The following is a 14302-nucleotide window of genomic DNA, read 5'->3' on the forward strand; positions in this document are numbered from 1 at the left end:
GGATAAGGGAATGTGAACCTACAGTGTTTTTCCCCCTTTTCATTTTTATGTTCTCTTTCCTTCTAAACTGCAAAAACTGGTTTTGAAATCAGGCCTACTCTGGTAAGTTAAGCGTGAAGTTAGGACTCAAATGTACCTTGAGCTAAAAGACAATAGGAATTTAAAGGTGGTGTCTTTTTTTCATCCCCAGGACATGTGCAATCACTATAATCTGGGAACTGACAGGTCAATGACTAGAACCAAGTTTCAGATAAGCCATAACCAGTTGTAAACCCAGGATAATGTTCAACTTTGAGCCTTGAGGGTATTGGGAGACCTGAACCAGTTAGACTGTGAAGCAATAGTAGTAGCGTTGCAAGATAATATTGGAACATATTTCTACAGTTTGGCCTTTATAGAATATCAGCTGTCTAAGCCAGACTTTTAAAATCAATACCAAATTGGCGAAATTAAATAACATTACTCTTCTGCTGTATGATTATTTTTAATGCTAAATCTAAGTTTTTAAAAATCTGTTTATTAAATGATAAAAGTTGCAGAAATGAAAAAGTGGATCCACAATTTCATATGAGATTGCAAGTGGTCCAAATACCCAAAAACAATTCTGAAAAAGAATAAAGTCAGAGGATTCATGTGTTCTGACTTCAAAATTTAATGACAAAGCTACAGTAATCAAAATAATGTGGTCTCGAGTACACATATACAGACCAATGGAATAGAATCAGGAGTCCGGAAATAAACCCACATTTTTATGGCCCAACTGACTTTTGAAAAGGATACCAAATATACTTAATGAGGAAAGAAAAGTCTCTTTGACAACTGGATTTCCATGTGCAAAAAGAACAAAGTTCAATCCCACCTCACATTATAGACAAAAATTTACTCAAAATATGTTAACCTAAATGCAAGAGTTAATTTATAAACAAAACATAAAGGAAAATCTTCATGACCTTGGATTTGGCAGTGAATTCTTAGAACATCAAAAACGTGTTAATATCAAAAAATAGTTAACAGGACTCGACAAAGTTAAAAATTTTTGTGCATCAAGGGATATTAAGAAAGTGAAGACAACTTACAGAATGGGAGAAATACTGGAAATCATATCTCTGATAAGTCATTAATATTCAGAATATATAGGTAACTCCCGGAACTCAACAAAAAGACAAAGACTCCGTTGGAAAATGGGCAAAGGACTTGAGTAGATGTTTTTCCAAAGAAGATTTACAAGGAATGCCCAACATCATTCACCATTAGGGAAGTGAGAATCAGAGCCACAATACCACTTTACACCTACCAGGATGGCTGTTTTTCTTTAACTCAAATAACACACAAAATAATAAGTGTTGGTGTGTATGTGGAGAAATTGGAACCTTCATACGTTGCTGATGGGAATGTAAAATGGGGCAGGCATTGTGAAAACAATTTGGCAGTTCCTTAAAAATCAAACATAATTTTCATATGACCCACAATTCCAAATCCTAGCTATACACCCAAAAGAACTGAAAATGGGGACTTAGATACTTGTATAATTGTTCATTGCAGCATTATTCACAATAGCCAAAAAGTAGAAACAACCCCAGTGTCCATCAACAGATGAATGTATAAACACAGTATAGTGTATCTATACAATGAAATATTATTCAGTCATAAAAAGTAACGAAGTTCTGATATATGCTACAACTTGGCTATACCTTGAAAACATTATACAAGTCAAGTAAGCTAGAAACAAAAGGACAAATACTGTATGACTCTATTTATATGAAATATATTAAATAGTTCACAGAGGTAGAAGAAAGATTACAGATTACTAGGGACTAGGGAGAAAGGGAAGGGGAAATAGGGAATTCGTGTGTAATGGTTAGTTTCTGGGTGATCAGAAATGTTTTGGAAATGGTAATGATAGCTGTGCAACATTGTGAATATAATTATTGCCACTGAATTATACACTTAAAATGGCAAAAGTGGCCTTTTTTGGCTTATATTTTAATATATTCTGCAATAAATATTTTATAAGATGGTAAGATATATTTTACAAGATGAATTCATGGTGGTCTCATAGGTTTGCAGTGTACATTGGGTTTTTCTATGAAAGCATTAGGTAATACAGTTGTGTGTGAGAATAAATAATGTGATAATTGTTTCCAGCTCTTCAAAAGGACACATGTTTAACTTCCAGATGTATTTTTAGAGCTGAACTATTGGGGCTGAGGAGGCTTGTGGGAATAGGGAAAGAGTTTATAAGTGGAGCTGAAACAACACCAAACATGGAAATGTTACAAGGTGGAGAAGATTGTGCTTACTGAAACTCTTCTTAGGAATACTGCTATTTGTAGATGATAGAAATCCTCAGAGTTGTCACTTACGGTAGAGCTAGGAAGATGAGAAGCGTAAAGGATTTACCAAATTGTCCATTTCCCTTTTTTTGCTGTGGAATGTTTCGTGCTGCTGGTAAGAGCATGTTCCTATTTGGTGAGTTGCTGGAACAGTGAGCAGTGGGCAGAGTACAGCGGAGGCTCCTTTTTGGTAAATATTGTCCAAATATTTGATGAGTATTTGGTCTTGAAGGGACACTGTATTATTAGTCTGCTTTGTGTGTGTATCACAGTGTAGTGCAATGCAATATGGTTCTGGAAATAGAAGCACTCTCAAGCAATTCATTTTGAGGAATTGAAAAGCACTAGTAACTGTATTGGAGTGACCACAAATTTATAATTCCATCATTTGTTCATTTTCTCATTCATTTATTCAGTATCTGTAATATGCAAGGTGTTGTTTCAGGTTCTCAGAATACAGACTTGAACAAGACAATAGTTTGCCCTATAGGAGCCAGTGGACAAGAAAAACAATGACCATACAGCATGTTAAGAAGGATCAACACCTATCTTTTCCCCAGATTTTATCTTCTATAGTGGTGGCAAGCAGTTGTCAAAAAGTAACCATGTGATAGTTTGGAATTCTGTTCAATGTGAGCTGCCAATTTTGCTTATAAAAATCACTGTTTTTGGCTGGTCCGAGTGCAGTGGTGTTTACAGCTAATTGATCACAACCAGTTACAGATTTCTTTGTTCCTTCTCCCACTGCTTCACTTAACTAGCTTTAAAAATAAATAAAAATTAGTCTTAAAAAAAATTTTATTTTCTGTAACTGGATGCCCAACTGGAAAAATACTGTATTTTAATAGATAATAATGCAATGATTGAGTTTTTGGCTCTACCTATAATGATACGGCAGGTTTTACTAGACATGCAAATTAGTGCTATTGGAGCATGAAGTGGAGACAAGTAACTTAACCTGGCACAGAAGCAGTACCATTGAAATACACATGTGAAGAAAGAGTAACACAGGGGCTGTAGGAGTGTGCATTCCAGATAGGTAAAAGATACTTAGGATAGGCTGAAAATAAAAAGGATGTAATGTAGTGACTTACCAAAATATTGATAGTGAAGGAGAGAGAAAGGTTAAGAATGGCTTCCCCTTTTGGCTTGGGGAATTGAACGCATCATAATACATCATTCAAGAAGGGTATCACAGCAAAGGGGAACCTTTAAGGAAAAGCATTTTTTACCGGAATGCAGAGAGAATATTTATTAATTTTCGGAATCACCAAATGTATAGTGTTGGGCCCTGGCTTTGAGTCAAAAATGTTCTTACCCTGACAAAGTTTACATCTTCATGAATGATTCTTTGCTTTCCTTCTTTCTTTTAGAAACAGTAGCTGAGGTGGGAACGATAATTGAAGAAATATCTCTGTTGAGGAGGGGGCCGGGTGCAAGGAGGGAGAAAAAGCTCCTGACTTCCTATGGGAACAACAAAGAACTGTAATGAAAACTATCAATTTGAATTTGGAATTTGCATTCTAGAAATGATTAGAAGAGAATGCCACTTTTTTTTTTAATGTAAATTTTAAGTCAGTGAGTAACAAACTGGGGTAAGAGACTGATCCATCCAGATTCAGACAAGCAAGGAAAGACATTCCTGATTGACATTTCTATTCATTAGAAACAAGTAACCAACATTGCCCCGAGTGTTGTAGTTATCCAAAAATATTTGCTGAATTAACGTTATCCCTTTCTATGCTTACATTTATTTTAATATTTAAAAAGGGAATGAAGGACAGGGATTGTCAAGGTAGAAGTCAGAAGGAAAAATTGGTGCCTAATGAGGCAAAGGATGATAAAACATATTTAAAAATGAAGTTAAAATAATGATGGTTGTAAGTACTATATAATGTTTATATAGTTCTTAAGAGTCTTCAAGCCACTTTCCTATGTGTATGTCATTTAGCTTATTCTCCACAGTGATCTTCTAAGGTAGGCATTATAATCTGCATTTTATTGATGAGGAAACTGAGACAGTGTTAAGTGCTGTGCCTGAGCCACAGGCTAGACCGTGTAGCGCTCTCACGATTCAAGTTCGTTGTCCTGTGTAGCAATACAAAGCCATTATGCTTTTGAAAGCGACGCTTCTGTCTTCGTATTTTATGTTTTATGTTTTATTATTAACATTTCTTTGCATTAATAAGGACTGGGTCTATTTAAAAATCTCATTGTAATATCACAAGGCCTGTACTCTGCAAGCCTACAACCTCTTGCTAATATGGGACGTAGAATTTCTCTCACTTCATTGTTCACAACATATAGCAAATCCTGTTAAACTGAGGCCAGAGAAGGAGATATTGGAACCCAGAAAACAATTATGACTACCGGAGAATGATTCAGGAACGGTGGGATGGGGATAGACTCAGCTAAAGTGATGTAGGGGGTGAGACTGGGCAGGCCCAGCAATCTGGAAAGCATGAAGTGATGGGAAATGGTGGGCCCCATATGTGGTTGCTTTTATTCTCTCTGTATTTTTTTTTTTTTCTTTTTTGAGACAGCAGCCTCTCTCTCTGTCGCCCAGGCTGGAATGCAATGGCACAATCTTGGCTCATTGCAACCTCTGCCTCCTGGGTTCAAGTGATTCTCCTGCCTCAGCCTCTAGAGTAGCTAGGATTACAGGCATGCACCACCACGCCTAGCTAATTTTTGTATTTTTAGTAGAGACAGGGTTTCACCATCTTAGCCAGGCTGGTCTTGAACTCCTAATCTCAAGTAAGCCATCCACCCGGCCTCCCAAAATGCTGAGATTATAGATGCTTAAGGCTGGAGGGCAGTGGCGCGGTCTCAGCTCACTGCACTTCTGCCTCCCAGGTTCAAGCAATTCTTGTGCCTCAGCCTCCTGAGTAGCTGGGACTACAAGCATATGCCACCACCCATGGATAATTTTTGTATTTTCAATAGAGACAGGGTTTTACTACATTGTCCAGGATGGTCTCAAACTCCTGGTATCAGATGATCCACCCGTGTGGTTGCTTGTAGAATAATAACTGGTGAATACTGGCTTTCAGGTCAAATGTCAGATGTATGCTGAGATTTCAGTTTTCAGAAGCTTCTATCAGATGAAGAGTTTCAGGTAGAAGACAGCATGGCAGATCTCTAGACATCCTGCCCAATTTGGATATGTGAACATATCCTCACTTGCAAGGTGATACGGGCCATTCCTTTGACATTTCTTGAGTTGTACATTGACTAGATCACGGAATTTCTGAGGGTAGTTTCTGTATCCTCCTCATCTTGGTATCTGTACTTAATATCATCTAGCACATGAATCCCTGGCACATAAATCCCTGGCACACAAAATCTTCAGCCACTTGCCAGAATATTGTATCTGTTTATCCTGTGGCGCTTTCCCATTAGTTCTAATTGTGAATGTTATATAAATAAGTTTCACTACATTGTTTTTTTCTTTTTATCCAAATTGTGTAAGTCTGTTTTATCTCTGGCTATATTGAAGCAATTATTTGCTGATTTTAAAAATTTATACATACAGTGCTATTTTAATTTCTTATCAACTTATATCTAACATCAGGAGTTCCTTGGATTATTCACAGCAGCTCAGGAGACAAATTAATGTGTTTAAAAAGATGTGCAATTTTTGGATCAGACAGGTTTAGATTCCCATTGTGTCACTTTGTGTGGTTAACTTCATGCAGCTAATAAACTTGAATTATTCCTCATCTGTGAAAACAGGGACAAAAATAGGATTAAATAAGATAAGACATTTATAAGTGCCAGGCACAAAATACTAAGTACATTTTTATTTACGTTTCTTCACATCATTGAGTCTATTACATGAACTTAATTTATTTTTATATGGTGCTTTATTTCTTTTTACAACACGCTTGTAAATTGTCATTTGTATCTCTGCCCAACTTTGTTAGATAATCAGAGAAAGTAATATTATCACTAGCTTTAGATAAATAAATCTGAGAATAAGCATTGCTGAGGATCATGCAGCTAGGAAATGACAGAATCAGAACTTGAACCCAATCAATCCCCTTAGTCTATACCCAGTGCCCTTTGTACCGGGCCCTAGTATATTTTAACTTGCTTTCTATATATATATTCACTGTCTGATAATTTTAATGGCAACCAATCCCCATAACAGATGAGTTGTTGGACCCAACCACCTTCTATGCTAGTAGTGCTAAGTTGGATAAAATGTGGATGTCTAATTCTGATTATCTTTATTCCTCAGGCACTACATATTAAGTATATGGGATTTTAACCATGAATTTCCTGTGAGATTATTTTGTGTTTTCTAAGTTATGAAATTGTATAACTTATACAATACACTGGCTCTTTTTATTGGCCAGTTTATATAAGTCTCCAACAACTTTGCTGTATGGATTTTCTCTTTATTTTATAATTGGGACAATGAATGTTAGTTACTCTATTTCTAATTGGTAGATACGTAATCATGTGAACTGCAACTTTCTACTGAGGCTTCCAGTGTGGCGTTATTAATATGACTGGGCCTCTAGACATTTCTTATGGGGCCCTTCATTTTGGACTATCAAAGAAGTAAGTCAGAAGTGGTACCACCAAGGACTTCTTTGCTTCAATTTCACTGTGCTAATTGCATTGATAAAATTTTTTAAGTATGCCCTTTTATTTTCCACTGTGTCATATAATTAATTCCATTAAATTTAGGAAAAGAAGCAATTTAGTGGTTTTATTTTGACCCAGATCATCAATTATTCAATGTTTATCTATAGTAATCCAATTGATAGTATTCTTACAGTACTCCATAAATCTGTCTAGTGTGCCACTTAGAAATGACACTTATATTAACATTAATTATGTCTTTGGTTTCTTTCTTCAAGAAGAGGAAACCTTGTCTGGTTCTTCTTGGCCTCCCTAGGGCCTTACAACACAATATCTGTCCAAAATATAAAGTAGATTTTGAGTGTTTGTTGAACCTGATTTTCAGCTGCACTTTCATTGTGCATCCATACAAAATCCCATTGACATATCAAGACCAAGGTTTTTTTCATCACATTAGAATAACTAGTTTTTAGTTTTTTAGCCTTTTAATGAACAGGTGACACAGAGGTCCCAAATACTGTTGTTCCAGGTGCTGAAATTAAATGAACTAATCATGATGCCTCTGAAGACAGTACTTTTGCTGTATAAGGCTGAGGCATAGTGACAGTACTAAAAATACGTTTCAAAATATTATCTTAAGAAAAACATGATTTAAAAAAGGAAATTAACATATTTGCCTTTTCAGAATTTTTTCTTGATTCTGTTCATTTTAATAGAAAGCCCTCAGAGTCACCTTGATTTTGACTATTTTTGCTGAGAAATGAACTTTTTCAGTTGTGTTAGATTACCATAAATGAGAATATCAAACAGTAACTGGAGCACCTTAGTAGTGGGAGTATAATTATCATATTGGCCTCATAAATCATTTGCTTCCCAGCACTGTATCAGGCCATGAGAGCAACAGCTGTGGCTTTGTTCCACCTAGATGATGTTTTAATAAAGCCATTTCTGTTTTTATTCACTCCAATTTACAGTGTCTTCTCTGTATTGACATTAACCAGTGACTCTATTAGTTTCCATACTAGCAGAATAACTAAAACTATAAATAGTTCTAATTTCTTTCACAAATCCATTCAAGCCACATAGATACTGTTTATTTGATAGAACATCTGGGTAATCTTGTTTCTCCTGTCTTTAGGCACAGTGCATACTTTCTTAAGCCTGTCCTCATTTTTAAAAAAGAAAAATCAACCTTAGCAGCTCTGTTGTGTCTGTTGACCTCAGATAGATAACAGATAAATTAGGCATCTAATCATCTAGGTATCTAGATAAAATGTCAAGTCACTCCATCGGGTTTATAATACTGGTGTACAAAAAAAAATCTACAGTATTACAGTTTGTTGTTGGCTGGTTCTGCCAAAAACCAAAATATCATAAATACCATAGATATAATTTCTTTTAACATCTGTTGTAATTCTGTAAAAAGATTAGGTCTTCCAAATGTAAAGCAAGCTGCACCACACCAACATAGAACACACTTATCCTAGCCTAGCATACAAGCACATTTTAGCAAGTTTTAAAGATGGTCTGTAGGAGTTTAATTATCTTGGACCGCTGTTGTACGGGAATAACCAGTTTAGTATGTCACAACTCTCTCAGTATAACAGACTGTGCTGTGATTACTGTAGCCCTCCAGGAGTTCTCAGAGGCAAGCACCTTAATTTTGGCAATGGTTGCAGCTCTTCAAGCCTTTGCTCATCTCATCTGTTTCCTGTTGCTGCTTTGGTTCACACGTAGGGGGTCCTCTAATGAACTCAGTTTTTCATAAGCGCTAGAATCACTTGATTGCACTGTCATTTCTACTGACACTTCTTTTCAGGTCCTAAGTGTAACAAATATGTGAGATATTTTCCCCCAGATTCTGTGTGAACCTGAAATTGAATCCAGATATTAGGAGATTTTTTTAGTGAGGTGCCAGACCTGAGTATTTGGCAACTGAATTGGCTGAATTGTTAGTTGATTTTGGTTTTGTAAACAATCACATAGAGATCTATTATAATTCTGCTCTATATCTATATTGAAGTTTCTTTTTTTGGGTCACTGAAAGGAATTTTTCTAGATCAATAAGAACACAGCCTTCTCTTCTACAAAAGTTTTTAATGGATTAAAGAAAAAAATAGTATGCATTTTTTAAAGTCACTGCAAAGCCAAGATAAATTACACACAACAAAATTAGAAGAATTATTTTTATTTTTGAGACAGAGTCTCGCTCTGTCACCCAGGCTAAAGTGCAGTAGCATAATCACAGCTCACTGCAGCTTCAACCTCCCAGGCTCAAGCAATCTTCCCGCCTCAGCCTCCCAAGTAGCTGGGACTACAGGTGCCCACCACCATGCCCAGATAATTAACAAAGGTTTTTGTAGAGATGTGGTCTCACAGTGTTGCTCAGGCTGGTTTCAAACTCCTGGGCTCAAGCAGTCCTTCTGCCTTGGCCTCACAAAGTGCTAGGATTACAAGTGTGAGCCATCATGCCCAGCCAAAAGTAATTTTTAATAGTTTTATATTCAGACTCTCCAGTTTTGAAGAATAAGTCCTTTATAGCTGGTTTGTCCAAGTTAGTATCCAGTCGAAGACCCTATATTGCTTGTGGTACCGTCCCTTAGGGCTCTTTAAATCTGATCTACCTTTTTAATGTCATTGACTTGTTGAAGAAGCTAGACCTATTGATAAATGAGAATATTTATTTAAACTTATTTAAATATTTTTATTTAAGCTTAAATATTTAAGAATATCTCTTTATTTAATTCAAAGCATTTTCTTACATAGCAAAAATTCTATTCAAAATTTTCCATGTTAGAAAAGTTCTTTATATCTCACTTGTTTACACAGGATCCAATCCAGAATCACATGCTGCAAATGATTGTTTTGCTGTCAGTGTCTTTTAACATGGAACAGCTCGTTTTATTCATGTCAATAACTTGTTGACAAGATAGAACTATAGCATCTTGCAGAATGACCTACTTTCTGGATTTGGTTTCTCTATCTCTCTAACACTGCACTTGTCCAATATGGTAGCCCCTAGTCACAAATGGCTATTGAGCTTTTGAAATGTGTCTAGTCTGAATTGAGATGTGCTATGAGTGTAAAATATACACTGGATGTCTAAGACTGAATACAAAAAAGGTAAAAATTTCACAAATAGTTTTTACACTGATTACAAGTTGAAATGATATTAGAGTAGTATGGGTTAAATAAATTATGTTATTAAAATTAATTTTACCTGTTTCTTTTTTAAAAATGTATCTACTAGTAAACTCTTTCTGGTTCCCATTATATTTCTATCAGATACTGCTATTCTAACAGACTAAAATTAGCCAGGTGTGGTAGCTCATGCCTGTAATCTCAGTACTTTGGGAGGCTGAGATGGGAGGATCACTGGAGGCCAGGAGACTGATTAGCCTGGGCAACACAGAGAACCCCAGTCTCTCTCTCTTTTTTTTTTTTTAATTTAAATTAGCCAGACATGGTAATATGCACCTGTGTTCTCAACTACTTCGGAGACTGAGATGGAAGGATCACTTGAGCCCAGGCGGTTGAAGCTGCAGTGAGCTGTAATTGCACCACTGCACTCGAGCCTGGGTGACAGAGTGAGACCTTGTCTCAAGGAAAAAAAAGAAAAAGAAAATTGTTACCTGCAAAGGGCCTCCACGGCGGTACCCTGAGATGTCACAGAGAAAAGAACATCAGTAGGCCAAAGTGTTCCTTAACTAGACTTTTGTAATATTTGGTTGCTGTGTACCGGCTAATGATTTTCAGTGGTAGACCTCGCCTAGAGAATTTGAAGACCTAGTGTCCTACAACCCTGGCATTGTCTAGTAGATCCAATAGATGAAATAGCTTCTACAGATATTTTGATATCCCTGATAGCTGAAAGTGTTCAATAATATAAACCTGTCAATGTGCTACAAATGCTAATAACGCAGTGCTGCTGATTTAAAAGTAAAGGAGTATGTGAGCCAATGCAAGTTTGTGCTTCATTTGTTTATATATTCATTTATTTTTAGTGTTGGAAAACCTTGGACAGACAATTATCTCCGATTTGGGATCACTGGAAAGTCAGCAAGATTTTCGAACACCGGAATTTGTGAGTACTGCTACTTTATCTTAAATTCGTATTGGTTAGCTATGAGATTTTTCACAAAATGAGCAAAAAGTTTTTTTATGAATTGATTCCTTTGATGGCTGCAGATCTTACGCCAGCGACTGTGCATTCAAAGCTCTGGTGTCTCTGGGGAATAGGTTGCTGAACTTGATTGCCTCAGCATCATGCTCTATATGTTTGTTCTTCATATTGTTCATGTAATTGCAAATGGGAATTCATTTTGCAATAAAATAGCATCTTGTTTCTGAAACTCCTGTTCCGTTCATTGATACCATTGCTATCAGTATCTACTATTAGTACCTCTGGAAAGCAGTCTGTAAGCATGTACAGGTACACTGACCAGTGCCAGTCATTGGTAATGAACATAGTCTACTTTCTTTTTCATCCTGGAGCTTTCAGTGATACAACCTACATGTATCTTGTAGGGCCAGGAATATTCTATTGGTTGTTACTACCAAGAAGGGAGCTAAATGCTCCCACTAAATTGGACTCATTAAAGATTAGCATGGTTCCTACCCTTAAGGAATTAAAAATCTTATTAGATGCTACTGTGATTTTATTAATGCCTTGTTTAAAGAAAATTAAGCATATAGGATGCCTTATGCAAAATGTCTTTACCAAATAGACTTTTGCATTAGGCTCATTGTGGGGGCAGGGTTGGGAAGAAGTGTTTCTGTGACTCATGTACCATATTATTGCACCAGATGTGTAAGAAAAACATGCCAGGATCCACTTATATTTCCTGATTTTTGTCCCTGTTGCAAATGGCCTACCACTTTAGGAATGCAGAAATCTTTTTTGATTTATTTTCAAAGTGTGATACAATCACTACTCCAGTAATTGGCAGAGCACAATTGTATTATTGATAAAGACAAAAAAAAAAAACCTCATTACGTGCTTTTTCTGTTCTTGCTCACTCTTTATGGATTGCCTGGTCAATTCAACCAAGAGTAAAGAAACTAGAGAGTGCTCTGGACTGAAGAGGGATGGCACATAAAACTGTATCCACAATGCTATTTTATTTCAAAGTGTGGGACTCCTGTGGTGTTCTAGCAGATTGCCTACTGTGAAAATCACCTGTATATAATAGAAAGGCATAGTATTCAATGACTTCCCTATTATATTCAATAAGATTTCTGGTAAAGGGAAATTGTGAATGCCTGCCAATAGTCCTGCATCTTAAAGCATCAGAACAGTTTTATGGTTTTTCTGACTTTTGCAGTTAGAGACCAAAAGCAGAATTGACACAGATATTTTACATTTGAGTGTGATACTGGTAGACACTCATGGAGCTGCCGCTTTTTTTGTTGTTTTATTTTTAGCTGCTTTTGTCGATACTTTTAAAGCAACATATCTAATCTAAAGAGAGGTGTGTGCAACAAGGTGTTGATGCGCCTGGTAAACCCATGCAGAGTTCACACCAATTCCCTACATGAAAATAAAAGTATTTTCCTCAAGAACAGCCTTGAGTGTGTTGCAGTGCTGGAGACCGACAAGACTCGGCAGTGTTGACACAGATAAGGCAGACACACCGATCATCTTCCTCTACCTTCAGCATTAACTTCTTGACTACCACATTTTCATTTTCAAAGTGGAAGACAGCCAGTCTAAGCTAGAATGACCAGGGGTAGAACTCTAGGCTCACAGAGTACATTTACCTTATTGAAAGACTTATTTTCACACTGAATCTCAGAAGCCGGAAGGAGATTCTTAGGCTAAATCCCCACTTTTTAATTTTTCACTCATGTTTACAGAATTATTGAGGGTCATCCTATTGCTAGACTGCATTGATGGCATTGAAAACTGTTAATATCCTGATGTCTGTGGTTGATACCAGATTTCTGTATCCTGTTATCTTTCTCTAGTTATGGGTTCATAACATGCTTAGGAGGGAATCTGAGATTTTCTTGTGCTTCATAGATTTTCACACATCTCATGCTCATTAAGGCCACTTCTTTGTGTAGCATGTAAATAGCTGCTTGTGTTTTCTCCTTAGCATCAGCCTAGCCAGTGTACTCCCAGTTCCACAGTAAACATGCGTTACCTAAACTACAAACAGAAGGTGTAGAAGTGGTGCCTTGAGAATAGGGTGCCCAAGGGAATCGAGCATTACATTTAAAATCAGGTCTTTTTGTAGGCAGAAGCTTACAGCATCAGTGGAAATGGGTGGCTCCCGTTGTATAGGCAGGCAAATGCCAGGATAAAATCAGGTAAATTGATTCAAGCCATATTTTAAAATAAGAAATGGGTGTAGCAGTACAAAACAGGGCAGAAAGAACCCAAAGGCAAAGCAAAATTGAAAAAAGACTGAAAAGAGGAATAAAAGGAGCTGAAAAATCAATATTCTATTTTTCTCTATTTGGCATTTTGGAAAGTCCAGCTGCAATTTATGGAGTTGAACCAAAATAAAGCAAAGCCTAGTTCATGTTTACTCAGGCCTTATCCTCAAATAGTTCAGATTTTAGGAGGATTAAGAGCCTAGTGTTTTTAGACAATGGGGTGTATTTATAGAGTTTGGCTAACAGGGAGACTAAAATGCTTATCATTATTAGTTCATTTCCTTTAGAATTTCTGTTTTTCTTTGAAACAAGACCTAAGAGAACACTGCCAGTTGAATAGTGTTGGCTGCCAGCATCATAAGCATGTTAAAGTTTTCCGTCACAGCTCAGGTGTCTCTAATGTGACTAGTTGGGTAAAGCCAGCACTGCTGTATAGTGTACATAAATCACAGTGAAATAAATGCTGCTGTGAACTTCCCACATGGTCTGGAGACCACAGCCTACCTTGCTCTTGGCAGTATCCCCAGTGGCTTCTTTTCTCGCTCACTGCAGAGTTTGTTCATTGATTACCTGTCACCTGCATATCTGTGTTGCTCTTCTCCAGCTCCTGCCCCAGTGGAGGCAAGTAAGTTTAGCCAAACTATGCAAATGTGGTAAGTGGTGAACAGAGATGTGAACATAAGGTGCATGTATTCTTGCTACACTAAAGCTTATAAGGAGCTGGGAACATGTTGAAACTAGAAACTGTGACATAGACACACTCCCAGGTAAGGTGGGTGTGTAGGTGAGAGTCAAGGTGAAAGGAGACTGGCAAATACTGGCATAGAAAGTCACTTGATGATCTTGCCGTGGTGGAAAAGTGTCTCAATCCTGATTCAGTTTTTGTTTAAGCACAATGAAATCTGTTTTACAACTTGTTTCATTAACATTTGGTCATGAACATTTTCCCATGCTGTTTTGTTTTCCCCAACATTGTTATCATCACTGACATTATT

At 36.8% G+C, this 14302-nt stretch overlaps 1 protein-coding gene across 4 annotated transcripts in view; it reads left to right on the forward strand.

Annotated features, from left to right (window-relative positions):
- The window catches only part of ANO6 (anoctamin 6), a 330625-nt gene that overhangs the window by 207159 nt on the left and 109164 nt on the right, over positions 1–14302 (forward strand). For 3 of the 4 annotated variants that reach the window (XM_074403169.1, XM_003941475.4, XM_003941474.4), the window contains one exon: positions 10931–11010. In XM_074403169.1, the coding sequence (XP_074259270.1) occupies positions 10931–11010 (80 nt within the window). Of the gene's footprint in view, positions 1–2291; positions 2449–10930; positions 11011–14302 lie in introns of those variants that run through there. The other variant, XM_074403168.1, reaches the window with a different exon arrangement.

Source organism: Saimiri boliviensis, chromosome 7 (assembly GCF_048565385.1).
Source record: "Saimiri boliviensis isolate mSaiBol1 chromosome 7, mSaiBol1.pri, whole genome shotgun sequence".
NCBI classification, from domain to species: domain Eukaryota; kingdom Metazoa; phylum Chordata; class Mammalia; order Primates; family Cebidae; genus Saimiri; species Saimiri boliviensis.